Genomic DNA, 16,793 nt, shown 5'->3' on the forward strand with positions numbered 1-16,793 from the left:
GAGTCTAATGGCCAAAATGACACAGTTAGTGACCAGTATGATCTCAAAATGTTGACATGGCAACTTGATGAAATAAGATACTTTTTATCTTATTTCAGTTAATGTTTATATTATTTCAAATAATAAACATGTTTTTTATAGTTTTAGTTTTTGTTAACTACAATTACACTGCTACACACGCACAAAGTCACTCTTCCACCTCAGCGGGACTGACACACACACACACACACACACACACACACACACACGCACGTGTGCATTAGTTCCGGGTCATTCCGTCTGATCGCCCGCAGTCACACAGCAGTGTTCTGGCCCCTCAGGGGGCGGGACAGGGCAGAGAGCGCACACCAATCACAGCGCCAGTCTGATTTGAGTGACAGCTGCCCTGACAGCAGCTGGAGGGAAGGAAGTCATCACCTGGTTAACCTCTGAACCACTGTTATTTTACTGTTTTTGTGAAGAAAAAGTCCATACTTTTGAGAATGCAGCAGAAGAGCAGACAAATAGGTTAGTAGGTTAAAATCTCCCACATTTAGTTGTTAATTTAATTTCCTACTATATCGGAGAGAAATGTAGTAGCACGTTAATCTGCCAGTTGTGGGTCTCTCATGTATTTGCAATGATGCATTTAAAAGTTAATGACCAAAAGTCTTTTTAAAAAGGTTAGCAACATTGTTGCAGATGAAATATAACATGGATAACATTAGATACTGATTATTAATCACTCAAACCCCTTTACCTGAACCTACTTAACTGTCGTACTCGCACATCCGCCGTGTTTGTAGTTTTTTAACACTTTTTGTAGTTCTAATCAAATCCTCATCCAGCGCACAATGGGTTGTGGGCAAATATTAGAGTGTCCATGGATCTGCACTTCGGATTCTAACCGGTGTGGTGAGAAATCGAGTCCCCCCCCCCAGGAATCGGGTCTCCTTTAGGACCCCAAGTAATCCAAAGCAACTTACAAATTCTGTCCATCCATCTATCCCCCAATTACATTTTTCAAATTAATGATGTTTGTGTGTATTTAGCATGACAATTAATTTATTAAAAAATTATAATAGTAATATTATATACTACCACATTGCTATTATTGTGTAAAATGCATTATTGTGTAAAATAGTATGTTGCAACAATCCTTATCCTTATAAAAAAAACATTTTTAGGCATGGTTGTGTTTCCAGTTTGTTTTATTATGCAATGCATAGGCATTTTTTTTTATATTTCAAGCAAATTGTTTGTGCACTTAATTTAATAAACATACAATAGTGAAATAGGTTATAATTAGTCAAGACATCACGATAACAACTTTTGATCTGGCATTACCGCCTGGTTCCTAAAGGAGACCCGATTCCTGGGAGGGGACTCAATTTCTCATGACACTGGAAAAAGTAGACCATCCGGGTATCTTTCATTTCAACATACTATGATTTGGGACACACTAATTCTAATTTCGAATACTATTTAGGACAGGTAGAATGCGAATTGGGACGCAGCATGTGTGTTGGATTAGTATAACATCCTTCCCATACTTACATTCGTGTTACTCTAAAATGTGTGAGTTGGTCATGATAACGCGTGAGGAGGTGTGTCCTGTCTGGCAGAGCGTGTGCCGTTAACCTCTCTGGACTAAAAGTTTAGCACATCAGTTTAAAGTATCGACTGATGTGTCGCTCTCGAGGCCCATAAACATGGGTGAGTTGTTTTTGGCGAGGCGCCATGCGGTTAAAGCTGAGCAAAGCTGAACCAGAGCGCTTTTCATTTAGATTAAACGATGAAACAATCATCAGGGACTGTTGGGTTTTATTGGGCTTTAAATCCACCGGATCGCTCACTCGCAGAGCCTGAGAGAAAACACCTTGGTTCTGTCCGCTGAAAGATACAGGTCAGGTGACTTCTCCAGTCTGATAGGGCCCAAAAAGTACACTTTTAACAGAACATAGACTTTCTATCTATTATATTGGATACAATAATGCCAAATCAAATTTTTATTTCTACAATTTCAATTTTAGTTGATCACAAAATTGTGGTAAACATGCTCCTACTGATGTATGATTGTGATGATGAAGGTTTGGATGAATTGTTCATTACTTTAAAAGAAAAAATATGATGTAACAGGTTGATGCATAACCTGGAGACCCAACCTCAAGACTTTTAATTTTTATAAATGTGTCAGATAAAATCTAAAAATATTTATAGGAAGACTAAAGACAAAATGCTAGCTCATACTTAACTTCCATATATTTTGTTTTCACCAAAACATGCATAATTAGTTCATGCAGGAATGAGAGGTTGGAAGTACAGACCAAAAATGCATTACAATGACAAATGGAGGAAAAGGTTAAATTCATATGTTTTTGGGTTTAAAGCATGTCTATAAAAACATATTAGACGTTGACATGAGATTTTCATTGTTGTAATAATTTTTAAACATGTAGATGAGGGCAACAAACGACTCCCATTTTGTAGAGTGATGCTTGTGTTTTCAAAGATGTTTTCATGATGTTTGGAAAAACTGCTTCACGAATTCCACGCGTCATTCAGCCCGTTCAAGAGCTTCATCGTGATGTTTTTAGCTCTTTACATGTTAGTGGAGAGCTTGAGTGAGATCAGTTCACCAGATGAGTGTAGATGTCCATATTAAAAAACACTTGGCAGTCTTTGAGACTGCAATGACATCATTGCATCTGTGTTGAGATTTCTGGTCTGTTTTACAGAAAGGACGTTGGACTCAGACGCTTCTTCCCCAAAAGTTTATTGGAATCGGTTAAGGTGAGCGGATGCAAACATATTGGTTATAGAGTTTTACATTTTCATGCATTAGTGTGCAGTATGTTTCTGGTTTCAGTTGAGTACTTGCTGTTGCATGCTATGCATGTTATTTTTGCACAGATGAATCATTCCCTATATATATATATATAGAGGTGTAATGGTTCAAATTACTCATGGTTTTTTTATCACAGTTTTATGGTCATGGTTTCGGTACGGTCCGTTATGTGCTATGTTCAGGGGAAAAAATTACTACTGTCAAATAAAAATAAAGAAAAAAGAACAAATAATCAAACTACAAGCAACAGCACAAATAAACAGAGTTTAAGAGACAAATAAAATAAACGATTCTTTTCAGGTTTTTCAGGTATCTAACAGTAGTTTTTGGGTACATAATTTGAATAAAGTAGCTAATCAAATGTAAAACAACATTGCAAATAATCTTCACTGTATAAATTAAATAAAAATTTATCATAATTAAAGTTACAAAAGCTATTCCGTCAAGAGCAGTGAGTGATTTCCTTTTGTTATTTGATGAACATTGAAAACACAGACAGCAGGTTTGTTAAGCTTCTGTCACTTTAAGACATAATGCACTGATCCTGAACACATGCATTGTCTTTATTGACCGTTTATGTTCACTTACGTTTGCTAGGATATTCACCAAGATGGGCATATTGACAATTTTTGTGTATATTTGTCTGTTCAAGTGCAAGACTTGAAAGAGAACTCAATATTTGCGAGTTCTCTTTTGCGTATTCTAAGTTGGCAAGGCTTAAATGAGTTTAGTTTAAACACAGTGTGATGTTCAGGTCTCACCTGCGCTCACGCGCTATCAACACCCGGCTGTTGACGAGGTAAATGACTGCTCATATTGGAGCATACGGCACTCGCATCGAACTAAGTTAACAAAGAGTGACTGTCCACTTTTTTTTTTTTTTTTTTTTTGGATCACGTCACTGTAATGTATTGGGAATCCATAAAGAGGATCTTTTCGTCGACTGAGAAACCAAAGACTGTTACTGAGTTTTTGAAATGAGTACATGCGTAAGAATTTCGAGGGAACGCCTCCCAAAACTCGTGCACGAGTATTGGAACACGAGTGTTTACCACCGGCATTCTCTGTGTCGTGTTAGTGGATTCATTATGTCAGACTCACCGCAGGTAACTCATAATCTGCAGTTGTTACTCCTGTCTCCTGACAAAAACATTGCATGCGGCGCCTGTGGAGTGTGGAAAGTTACTGGAGCGCGCAGCCGCGCTCGTCTCTCACAAGGAAAGTCATGGCAGTGATTGACAAGCCAGAAGGCCAATCCGCACATGTCTCTGACAAGGAACGTCACGGCAGTGATTGACAAGCCAGAGGGCCAATCGCGTAAACGATTGGCTGATGTTTTTAAGGCCCTACCTCGTGCACAGATGATGTATATTAATATTATTCCTTTCAGTGCACCTAATAAATAGTCTTTTATCAGTTAGTAAAGACAGTTTCAAGTAATATTGCAAAAATGTATAAAGCAAAACATCCTCTTTAGCACCTTTAAAGTTAATGAGATAATTAAGTGATCAGTTAAGTTATGATTGAGCATTAGTGATGAACACCTGCTGTTAACAAGCAGAATCACTGAAGAGAAACACAAGAACTACAACTGACTTCAGCCACAGCCTTAGATGAAATCAACTGAAGATAAAAGACAAAATCTCTCATGATCTGAATAAACAACTCCACAAACAGCATATTATCTCATTAACTTTAACTCTGCTTCAGTGTTATTTTAACTCTATGTAGAGAGGGACCATATGTTCTCTGAGCAGAGTTGATTTAACTCTGGAGATTTTGCTGTGTACATTAGCCTAACTCTGTCTTTCTGTTTTATTTATTTTCAACAAACTATATTATAGATGCGTATGCCTTGTCAGATATGAGATGAACCGCGGTGCAAATGTGTGCCGAACCGTGGATGGAAAACGATACGGTTTGATAATATAATATGCATCGGCCTCCATTTGGTTTACTAAGATCCAGTCAACAGCCAACAGATAAAATCAAGTCCCATCTCCACCATTTTTTTCTTCCGTTTGAGTGCTGTATGTAGGTTTGCTTATCAAAGCTTAATAAAAACCTAAATTAAATCTGTTCATCACATAAAGCGATCATGTCTCTTAAACTACTCAATTCATAAGGATTTCTTTTACAATCTCTTTATGACCGCTTGAAACGTCAGAGTTTTTGGTGAATAGACTTTAAAAGTAGGGACAGAAATCTCTCAGATTTCATTAAAAATGTGTTCTGAAGATGAACCAAAGTCTTATGGGTTTGGAACGATATGAGAGTGAGTAATTGAAGGCAGTATTTTTATTTTTGTGTGACCTGTCCCTTTAATGAGGGAAACTGATGACATGGAAAACCACATGGGTGTTTTAAACTGGATGGTGTCGGTGTGTGCAGCTGGCATAAGAATAGTGTTGACTGACCGCTGTTATTGAGACAATCCCACACACCCCTGCAGACAGATGCTCGGTAAAATAGTGGGGTTGTCCTCTGACCCTGGGGTCACCATTAAATGCGTGCACGCGCGTGTGTGTGTTTGCACGTAGTCAGGACAGAGGTGTAATTTCACTGCCCCAGATATTAACCCATCCTCCACTGCCTCACACACTGTTCCCATCGGCTGTGTGTTCATGATGTTCGAGAGCTGTTCATTTAGGCGGATTATAGCGTTTAATCAGTTTGCTTCCTAGAAAACGTCGTTGTAAAGAGTTTCCAGTGTCAGTGTGTAGAGCGGACCTCATTTGATCCTGTTAGAAATGGGGTTCATTTATCAGCGCAGCCATCTGTCACCCTGACCGCATAAATCAAATTCAGCCACTGAGTTGAGCCCCCGTGTCATTTTTTTAATAATGCTATTGTTTGCTTTTCACTGGGCTTATTAAAGGGATAGTGAAAATCCTGTCATCATTTACTCATCTTTATGTCGCTCCAAACCTCTATGACTTTCTGTTTTTGCTGTGGAGAATTAAAGGAAATGTTTTGATGAGCTGCTGTTTTCCATACAGTGAATGAGGAAAAAGCAAGCACTATAAAAGCAGTCCATATGATCACTGTATCAAACGTTTGAGGCCTGTAAGATTTGATAGAAGTCTCCTCTTCTCAATAAAGCTGCATTTATTTGATAAAAAATACAGTAATAATGTGAAATATGATTATTATTGTTATTTTTGTCATTTTCTTAGAGCTCAGCCTCCATCTACTATGCAGTTTCATTGTTCGAAAAAGAGAATTGTGGATTTTCCTGAAAATTTCTCCGTGTTTCATGGGTTTGGAATGACATTGTAGCAAGAAAATGATGGCAGAAATATTCCTTAAAGACCAATGAGGAGAAACCTGAATAGATAATAGATGACAGAGATTAACATTCAGACTTTGTTGTGCAGTATTAGTTATTTATTATGAATCATTATTCACATTTATTTATTTATGATGATTATTTTATCTTTTTTAATCAGTTTTCTTTTAACTTCAAAGCAGTGTCTGTCTGAATTGAAATCTTTGTTACTTTAATAATATTCATTATTAACTATATTCTCATAGATGTCACTAGATCTCACGATATTTATGATTTTTGTATTGTCGGTATTCTCATGGATTGTGGATTGGAGACTCATTTCTGTCACTTTCAAACATAAAATAAATATTTGAAATGGCGTGTCATGATAAAAGATTAGAGGAGGCACATTTCTGAGGCCCAAGATGAAGAAATCCTGCATTCCACCCTCTTGTTTGGTCCGTCGGATCTTTCCCATGATTCCTCCACAGATGTAAGACCAGATACCAGGCCGGACGTCTCTCAGGAAGGGTGGACCGTCCTTCTGAAGTGACTGCGCACATGTTTGTCTGATATGATCTGTGTCTTCATGTTGTTAAGATACCCATAATGCCTTTCTGAGCTCTGATGATCTCTAATAGCAGATTAGATCCATTCAGTTGCTGAATTTAAACGTATCGACTTGAATGTGGCAAAGACCAGAACGGTCACCAAAAATGAGTGTGTTTTTTTGGTTTTGTGTATTATGAGTGTTTTATTTGATTGACAGCTGCATTTGATGGTTGTTATGAACTTGATTCTGGGTAATTCTGTTATGTTATATAGGCATGATTTTACTTTAGCATTCAATATTTATTGTGTTTGCTAATAGCTCAGTGCTTAGTGATTTGCACAACCTCCTAAACCTAAATAATAAACTTTGATGCATAACTCATTCTTCAGAACATGTCAAAATATAGCTTATTTATCATTTCTGAATTAAAATACAGGTTTGAAGAGATTTCAGATAGATTTTGCCTGCTGCACTTTATCACAGTATAATTCAATATGATGTTATTGGAGTGATTTCTAAGCTAGTACTGGTCATGTGGGACTAATGTTCTGTTTTCAATCAGTTTTTTAATGTTTTCTTTCAGCATGTGAGGTGTAACGCTGATCTTTCTGTCTGTGTTTCAGGCCAAAACGCTGAGGAAACAGATCCAGCAAACATTTAAGCAGTTCGCCAACCTGAACGACGAGCAGAGCATGCTGAAGTTTTTTGAGATCCTGGCACCCGTCTACAGATTTGACAAAGAGTGCTTTCGCTGTGCTCTGGGGGTACGTCAGGTCATGTGTGAAATACTGGCCTTCAGTGCCTCCTAGTGGTCATTGGAGGAGTTATATTTGCTGACACTGTGTCCAAAATGAACCTTTTCTATGTATATTATGTATATATATAATCCAAACCACTAGCAAATAATTTGAGAAAAATTACCGGCCAAAAATATTTATTACTGGTTATTTAAATGTATTTTCCATTATACTACATACCTACTGTACACTACTGTTCAAAAGATTGGGTCAGTGAGATATTCTTTTGTTAATAAATGAACTTTTAAGGACGCATTAACTGGATCAAAAGTGACAGTAAAGACATTTATAATGTTACAAAAGATTCTATTTCAAATAAATGCTGTTCTTTTGAACTTTATATTCATCAAAGAATCTTGAAAAATAAAAAGTATCACAGTTTCCACAGAAATCTGAAACTGTTTTCAACACTGATAATAATAATAAATGTTTCTTGAGTATCAAATCATATATATTCACATAGAAAACTGCTATTTTAAATTGTAATAATATTTCACTGTTTTCAAATAAATGCAGCTTTGGTGAGCAGAAGAGACTCAAAAACATAAAAATATTCTTGCCAACCCCAAACTTTTGAACAGTAGTGTATATTATACTATATTGCCATATGATTATATATTATATCGCAGTTTGTTTTCATTTTGGTGGATTAATGTGAGGAATATAGCTAGAGAAAAAAAATAGCAGTTCCTTATAAAATTATATATCCAACATTTTGTTTATTCACCAGTTTGTGCTTGCCAAGTGACACTTAACAATCTGATTAAATGATCTTAATGAATTCTTAATGTGTGCAACATTCTTGTAAAATGTCTCTCTTTCTGTCTCTCTCAGTCGAGTTGGGTCATATCAGTGGATCTTGCTATCGGTCCAGAAGAGGGAATCAGTTACCTGACAGACAAGGGTTCCACGGTAAAACATATTAACATCACTATAGCAACAACCAATGAGTTCCATCTGTTCTGTTAATTTGAGTTGTTTTTGTCAGTTGTTTGGTTCTATTTATGAGTAGCTCCGCCCACAGTGAAATGTCATTGGTTCAGAATCCTGTTCTGATTGGCTGATATTGTTAGAGTTTGCAGCATTGTCCTTTCCAGTGGCAAAAACATTAGTTGTCCAGTTCATACAAAGTACAGAGTTAATGAAGGGATGTTAATCAGATATTCTGCTGATTAATCATCTGTGGTATGTGGACGCAGGATTTTATCTGGAGGCAAAGTTGATGGAAAGTTCAGTGAATGTGCATGAAACATCGTAACTCATAACATGAGCATTTCCTTATTTCGAAGCATATTTTTCTCGTTACAAGTCTGTAAATCATCTTCACCTGTGTCTGTTTTTCTTTCAGCCGACACATCTGGCCAACTTCACCCAGGTGCAGAGCATCCATTACTCCTGCGTGGAGGAGAAGGAGAGGAAGGGCGTCTTACAGCTGGACGTGGCAGGAGCCGCCGAGGTAAACGACAGCAGGCTGGAGCAGAAACTGTCCTTCAAATAAAACCTGTATGTGTTTTTGAAGTATGAAGGAGTTTCTGCTCAAAAACAAATGAGATGAAGTTGATGATTTGATTGTAGGATCTACTGTTGGAAGTGTTTAGATTGAGATCTGTGACTCAGAAGGGTGTAAATCCAGCTCAACCCTGCTCATTTTAGACCGTCACTGTTATTTTGGTTTCTTTGTCTGCACTTTTCCTCAGTCTCTTTCTCTCTCTTTCTGGCTGTCTGTCATTTGGACAGCATTTTTACACAGATTTAGACACTGTGGCGGATTCGTTAGGCTGATTTAAACTGGTATTGTTATTGTTAACTAAACTAAAATTCATTTTTGGCAATTGAAATATAGCTGAAGTATAACAAAATATAAATATTACATTAATAATTCTTATAACTTTTTGCTTTGCTAACTAACTGGAAAGTTTGAGTTGAAACTTCTGAAGCTTCTGCTTCATCCCGCTCCTTGTCAGACATATTGTAATTATTATTTATAACACTTTATAGATATTTTTTTCCTTTGGTATGTTGCAACACACTTATTGTGTATATATATATATATATATATATATATATATATATATATATATATATATATATATATATATATATATATATATATATATATATATTAATAAAAATATTATTAAATTTAAAATAATATGGTAAAAAATTATGTTAATTTACTTCATTAATTAATTTAAATAAAATTTCAAAATAAATAAAGAAAGAAAGAAAGAAACACTAAATTTAGTAAAACTAAAATGAAAGCTAAATAGAAGTTATAAAAAATAATAAAAATGACAAAGCACAACAAAATTACTAACACTTTAAGTAAAATAAAAAACTTATTTTAATTCAGTTATTTGCCAACATTTTCACTTTTTAAGTTGAAGTACTAAAATAACTAAAGCTAAAATTTAAATAAAATAAACCAAAGCTAAACAGAAATATAAAAAATATATAATAAAATTGACAAAATCACAACAAAAATTATTAAAATATTGAAAAATGTCATTCTAATTCAAAATATCAATAAATACTTTAATATTATATGAATAAACTTATGAGTTTGTGAGCCTTTTTTACAAATTCATTAATTCATTCAGCTCATAAGAGTCATTTGTTTATGAATCGGACTAGACTACACTTCTTTTTTTGCGTGCAAAAGGCAAAGACAACAAAATATAAAGGCGTGTTGTGTATTTGTTGTCTGTTATTATCATTATCATTATTATTATCTCATCACATTCAATTTCGACAGCAGAATCACAGTAAAAACAAACACTGTTGTGGGCGTGTCTGAGATCATTTGTGGGTGCGTCTTCAGCCGCGTGTGTGTGTGTGTGTGTGTGTGTGTGTGTGTGTGTGTGTGTGTGTGTGTGTGTGTGTGTGTGTGTGTTTTTGGTCGCTGCAGCTGTAGCTTGACGTCATCATGTGTCTGGTGTTGTTGATAATGGCTCATTGTGAGTCTCTTCTTTCTCGTAGCCTCTCACGATCAGCACGCCATCCTTCGCCACTGCTGAGAACATGGCCGACCTCATCGACGGCTACTGTCGACTGCTCAATGCCGTCAGCCAGTCCTTCATCGTCAGACCTCAGAAAGGTACGTCTTCCTCACACTGCTGCATTGTGGGATGTTTGTAGTATAGAGGCAGTAAACTATGAATCGGACGTATTGAGTGGAAAATCACAGCTGTCCATTTCAGTAGATCTACACGACACAAATAAAAAGGTATAAATAAAAAACAAGTCCAAAGAACATATGTAGTAAACTATGATTTGTGTTTGGGTGGGTCTTGTTCTTCTGTTTGATTCATCAGCTGATGTTGTGTGTTTTTCTGTCCTGCAGAGGGTGAGAGAGCTCTTCCATCCATTCCAAAGTAAGTCATAAATTCACTTCACTGCCGTTCCTGAGCTGTTTAATAAACTGACGTCAGGCAGGATTATTTATTTAGTTTGACACCAAGTTTAAATACCACCAAACCAAGACAAAACTAAAGATTAAGAATTGTATATATTATATTATCACAATATATTTGTGATAATTTGGGTAAAATGTCATGATGATTTTAATAATTTAAATATATTTACATGTATATTTATGTTAACATTGTGTTAAAACATGTGCTAAATAATGTTAGCAGCATATTAAATCATACTAACAACATGAGTTGCGTCCGAAATCATTACTGTTGAAGAAAGTTCTACATTTGAATTTAAATTTGTTCTATAAAGTATGTTCTATATAGTACGAATGCATGTAGTATGAATGAATTCAGACGTACTAGAGCCGCCATGTTGTTACTGTCACATGACCTACCAGCGTCAGTTACATCCCTTCAACTCCATTCACAAATCCTCTTCCGTGGCCTCATGGGATAGTAAAGTGTCCATCGTATGCGCACTTCAGATTCTCACCGGAAGTAGTAAATACTATGAATTCGGACATACTACTCTGTTCGCGTACCGTTTTTCGCATACTATAATAGTAGAGGAGTATTAGTTAACTTACAGTTATATACAGTTACCATATATATATATATATATATATATATATATATATATTCATTTTAACACATGATATAATTATATATAATAATAATATATAATGTTGTATTGTATTTATATGTTTTATAATATTGTATTATATTATTAATATTGTAACATTTTCCCAGGCATAATTCAGAAATATAATTTATAATCTAATATATATAATATTAAATACTTTATCTTACAAAGTACCAATACTAAAGAGTTTTTATTCTGCATGTTGCATGTAGTATGTTACTTAAAAAGCATTTCAATGTTATTTGGATTAAGTAAGCATGCATATTTTCACCTGGTACAAAATAATGTTCACGTGAACTCCTGAATGTCATCGTTTGGATGGATAAATGTGTTTTGTTATATTGTTTATTAATGAAATTGTTTCTCCACAGACTTGCCAACAATGAGAAGCGGCTCGAGGGGATTCGGGCAGGAGTTCGTGCCATCTCTGTTTCAGGTAAGACACGCCTCCCATTTATTTGATTCATCGGGTTTATTGGATTAATGTCCTGCTGAGTATTCTGGGTACTGAGTCTCCAAAGAAGAGTTCACAGATAGATCACATCTTCTAGACAACAATACAGTATGTTCATATCAAAATTTGCGTTCAATGGAAGTCTGTGGGATTTTCACCTGTTTTATTGTCCATCAAATCACAAATGCTGTTTCACATAGTCTTTAAAGCGTTTCTCAGATATCTGATGTCTGCAAGATGTTGGGCTGGTTTCTGAAACATCTGCACACAATTAAAGATCTTCATCACTTGTGTTCCAGATGTTTGGTATCTTTAGCTCATGAATGTGTCTGCTGTTTATAAGCTGTTTACATGGGACATTTTCAGCATAATCGAGCCTAAAGTCGCTCTCTAAAGGCACCTTGCATATTTATGTAGTGAATGAAGTCATTCTCATTCTTTTAAATTAAAAAACATGCTTCATTTTTGTTTTTGCACTGTGCAAATTATATTCGACACTAATTTCTGGGTGTAGTGAAAGTCAGGCTGAAATGTTGAGTGTCTTGTCACAGAGCTGGAAGATAAATATGTTTGTTCTGTCTCCATTCCTCCCTCCATATTCTCTCGCTTTGCTTCACTCTCTTTCTCTCTCCATCTGTCGTTCTTCACTGAAGACTCGGTGGTTCAGACGCCCACCAAAGCTGCTAAAGCTCGACGCTTTCTCCTTCCGTTTGTCCTCTGTTCCCATGATTCTCCTCCTAAGGGTACATGCTGTTCCTGTGTGTGTTTTTACACTAACCCTCACCTGCTCTCTACCCTAAACACATATTCTGGAATATCATGTCAATCTGTTTTTTCATATATTCCTACCACTGATTCCTGATTCAACCGATCATTGTCATCTTGTGGAAAATGTTTTTCAATTTCCATATTGATTTAAGGATTCAAAGGTCTCATGTCTTTTAACGAGGATGTAGTTTCTACCTCCCTGACCAATCAAATCACCTTCTGCCTCACGTGTGATTGATTACTGGCCACACCTCTTCCGTGACTCCACCCCCAGCACACATGTGTTGCAGATCTTCTGTGAACTGCACTAAATGTTGATTTATTTTAATGTTCATATCAGATGCTGAGGCGCCAATCTGCTTCAGTCTCTTTTGTCTGACACTGATTAAAGGATTAGTTTCATGAAGAAACATGCAGGCCACATTTCATCCCAAATTCCCCAAAATAAACAATTATATTTTGCATTAACAAAATTAAGACTTTTTGTCATTGTTGCTTAATTTTTGAAATTGTCTTCAGTAAAGCACATTACCTAAAAATTCTCTTTACTGTGAAACTTCATTGTCATTAGTGTAAAAAAGTAACAAAATCTTCTTGTCCAAATTATATTTATTTAAATTAATTTAATATATTTATTTAAATGAATTACCATGAAGTAAATTAACATGATTTTTTTACCATTTATTTTTAAATTTAATAATAAGTTGCATTAATTTGAATATATATTATGCATATTATATATTATGCATATATATTTATATATATATTTATAAAATGTAATTTTATCGCTAATAAATGCTAATATAAGCCAATAAATGCTAATATAAGCCAATAAGTGCTTATCTGCCGCTACTGGTTATAGTTATTTTTCGTGTTTATATATATATATATATATATATATATATATATATATATATATATATATATATATATATATATATATATATATATTTATATATATATATATATATGCAGTGCTTCCCACACATAGACTTTACTTGGGCGGGCCGCCCAGGTATAATAACGGCCGCCCAAGTATATTGGAGACACATTTTTGCTTTTATTATTTTTATCCTCTTATACTTTTATATCCGCCCAAGATAATGAAACCATCCGCGATCGATTAACTAGTCGTTTTGTACCTGCTCGTTATGCTTGTGTCAGAACTGTTTGCTCCCGCTGACATTCCCACAGGTGCTGCATGTTGCAAAGTCACAAGGGGGCGCTGTTGCGCGTTCTACAAGCTCGCGCAACAGCGCTTCAGACTGCTTCAAAGTGATTCTCAATCAATGAAAAGTGCAGATTTATGCCAAGCGATTGCTAATGAACTCAAGTTGATGAATTATTACAATGTCTACTTTATGGCCTTTACATAAAACGTTTTATACGGTTGTAAGAATCTGAAGGATCAGCCTGCAATAGTACAGACATTTCAAAATAAGAGTCACGGTGTATTTCGGGGTTGTTTATAATTAAAAGTCACACAGTTTTTTCTTTTTCTTTTGGGCATTATTGGTATTTTGGTTACACAATAAATTGTATTTAATTTGATTTCCATTTAATTCATAGTAAATTATTGTAGTCTCCCCCACAGGAAGAAAAGACTAAGAACATTATTTGACACAAATTATTCATTATATAAATTTTACTAGTAAAATCTGTGTCCCATTCACTGAGACAGACACTATATGACAGCAAGGAGAACATAGGAAAAGGTGAACCATTTAAATGCTGTAATTTTGCATAATTTACAATGCATAATAATGCATAATATTAGTATGTAATTAAATGTAATAGTATGCTATGTAATTAAAATTAAATGAATAAAAATAATGTTAAAAATCACACATTATTTGTTTGTCACATGTAGTAGACCATTTTTGTGCCGTGGGTAATAGGAGGATTTTTCACCCGGCTACCACCACAAGTATATTTCAAACCTGTGGGAAGCACTGATATATATATATATATATATATATATTATTATTATATTATTATTATTAATAAAAGTGTTTGTTTTCCATCAAATGTTGGATTTCCTTCATCTTAAAACTTTCAGTTTAAATAATGATTTTTGTCATCATACTCAAAATAACATTTGAAGTGCTGGAATGTCCAATTATATTTACATTTACATTGTGTTTCTTATTCAAATGTTCCCAATATCTTCAAGTCTAAATTGTAATCAATAAAACTGGTTCATTGATAAATTAGGTAATTGTGACAACTGCATTAAAATATAAACGCCACATTTACTTTGGTTTAGTGTCGATAAAGGGGTACTTGAGCCTTATTGATGGCGTTGTGGGGGTACTTGAGGCTAAAAAGGTTGGGAACCACTGGTTTAGATTATTTAATCTGTAAGTACTAAATAAGCTATATCACAGAAAAAATAATGAATAAAATCAACCCTTTATGCTGGGTAAATAAATAACCCTATTTGCTGAGTAAAATGAGCCCAACCTGTCCTATGTTTACCCAGCCCTTGGGCTAAAAACAACCCAAAATATACACATGTATGTGAAAGGAGAATGTAAGTGTGTGTGTGAGTAGAAATGTGTGTGTGTGAAAGGAGAATGCAAGTGTGTGTGTGACAGTAGAAATGCATGTATGTGAAAGGAGAATGCAAGTGCCAGAATGAATTATGGCTTGTACGGCCCCTCATAACATTTTTATAAAATTATATAGGGTTCATTTTCTTTATGCAAAAAATATAGTATCTTTTTTTGTTTGTTTTGTAATTTGGTGTTTTTTTATTTTGAGAAATCATACAGAACATGTTGCAATGATATTTTCTATTACCCCCATAACTTCCTCTTCCGTCACCCAACCCAACCCATTACACTAGTAAAATATAATTTCTTTGGTTTTCTTTCTCTTTTATTTTTGTTTAGTGATGAAATAGCAATGCCAGCAATGTGAAAGTCACCCAATTTTGCCAATAATGTTAAAATGTGTAAACCTGCCTCCAACTAATATTATTTGTTACATAAATAAAGTATATAAATACAAATATGTACAAAACATTTTTTTTTTTTACCGTGAACTGCCCTGAATTAGACCCGCGGCAGAACAATACAGGCAGAAGTGTGTCCACGTCCCAATTGAATCTCATCCCACACATTCCTGCAGCACGTCTAACCCAATATAACTGCACTAATGACTCCCAGAACAGCATGAACAAAACACATTTACTGCAGGAGCTGCTCACACAAACCAGCGAGGACTTCAAATTCATGATGAATGTGTGTTTTCATGCCTGCTGATGAATTAACCTTTCTCCTCTCTGATCCTCTCCGTTCTTTGCATGCTCTCCTCGGACCTGCAGAAGATGGTAGTGGAGATGGTAATGTTTTCTTTCCTGTGATCTCTAACTAACTCTGTGTGCATTTGGAAAGTTACTTAGACAATCTCGCATAGGTTTTAGTTTAGATGCGAGTTTTTATTGCAATCTCCTTCACTTGAAGCGCATACTTGCTCTTTTGCTCCCAGCATTCCTCATGAGACAGACTTTAAAGGTGTAATTATTTAGAGAAGCGAGTGACCTCTCCCAAAAACAAAAACGCTGGACTAAATCTGTTTTGCATGAAGACGAAAGAGTCACTTCCTTCCCCTCGCTTTCTCGAGCACAACCACAGAGCTGCTCTCCGATTGGCCGGTTGGACAGACAGAGCTGCTCTCCGATTGGCCGGTTGGACAGACAGACACTCAGAGCCACACAGATTGAGTTCAGAGGGTTTAAAAGAGAGAAGTGCACTTGAGTTTGAGTGTATGTGCCTTCATGGAGGAGTTTCTTGGCTTGTTTTCGGCCGGCTCTAGTTTCTGTAGTGGAAGGTTACGTGTGTTTCGGGTAGTGTAGTGACCGAGTGGGCGTTATTTTGGCCAGTGTGTGTGTGTGTGTGTGTGTGTGTGAGATACTGACCACTGCTTCTTTCTCCCTGCAGAAACAGACGACTACGCAGAGATCATAGATGAGGAAGACACCTACACCATGCCCTCTAGTAAGTACCCTCACTCATGCTGTCTGTGAAGTGTGTATAACTGCTGTCTCCTGGGATCCAGAT

General features: G+C 35.6%; 1 protein-coding gene across 10 annotated transcripts in view; it reads left to right on the forward strand.

Annotated features, from left to right (window-relative positions):
- The window catches only part of ptk2aa (protein tyrosine kinase 2aa), a 68,302-nt gene that overhangs the window by 24,237 nt on the left and 27,272 nt on the right, over window positions 1-16,793 (forward strand). For 6 of the 10 annotated variants that reach the window (XM_048203151.1, XM_048203144.1, XM_048203142.1 and 3 more), the window contains exons 7-15: window positions 2,718-2,772; window positions 7,272-7,412; window positions 8,280-8,357; window positions 8,794-8,901; window positions 10,425-10,542; window positions 10,789-10,819; window positions 11,879-11,943; window positions 16,058-16,075; window positions 16,674-16,730. In XM_048203151.1, coding sequence (XP_048059108.1) covers window positions 2,718-2,772; window positions 7,272-7,412; window positions 8,280-8,357; window positions 8,794-8,901; window positions 10,425-10,542; window positions 10,789-10,819; window positions 11,879-11,943; window positions 16,058-16,075; window positions 16,674-16,730 — 671 coding nt within the window. Of the gene's footprint in view, window positions 1-2,717; window positions 2,773-7,271; window positions 7,413-8,279; window positions 8,358-8,793; window positions 8,902-10,424; window positions 10,543-10,788; window positions 10,820-11,878; window positions 11,944-12,614; window positions 12,705-16,057; window positions 16,076-16,673; window positions 16,731-16,793 lie in introns of all 10 variants that reach the window. The other 4 variants (XM_048203146.1, XM_048203149.1, XM_048203150.1 and 1 more) reach the window with 2 other exon arrangements.

This window comes from Megalobrama amblycephala, linkage group LG9 (assembly GCF_018812025.1).
Source record: "Megalobrama amblycephala isolate DHTTF-2021 linkage group LG9, ASM1881202v1, whole genome shotgun sequence".
In the NCBI taxonomy this organism is placed as follows: Eukaryota; Metazoa; Chordata; class Actinopteri; order Cypriniformes; family Xenocyprididae; genus Megalobrama; species Megalobrama amblycephala.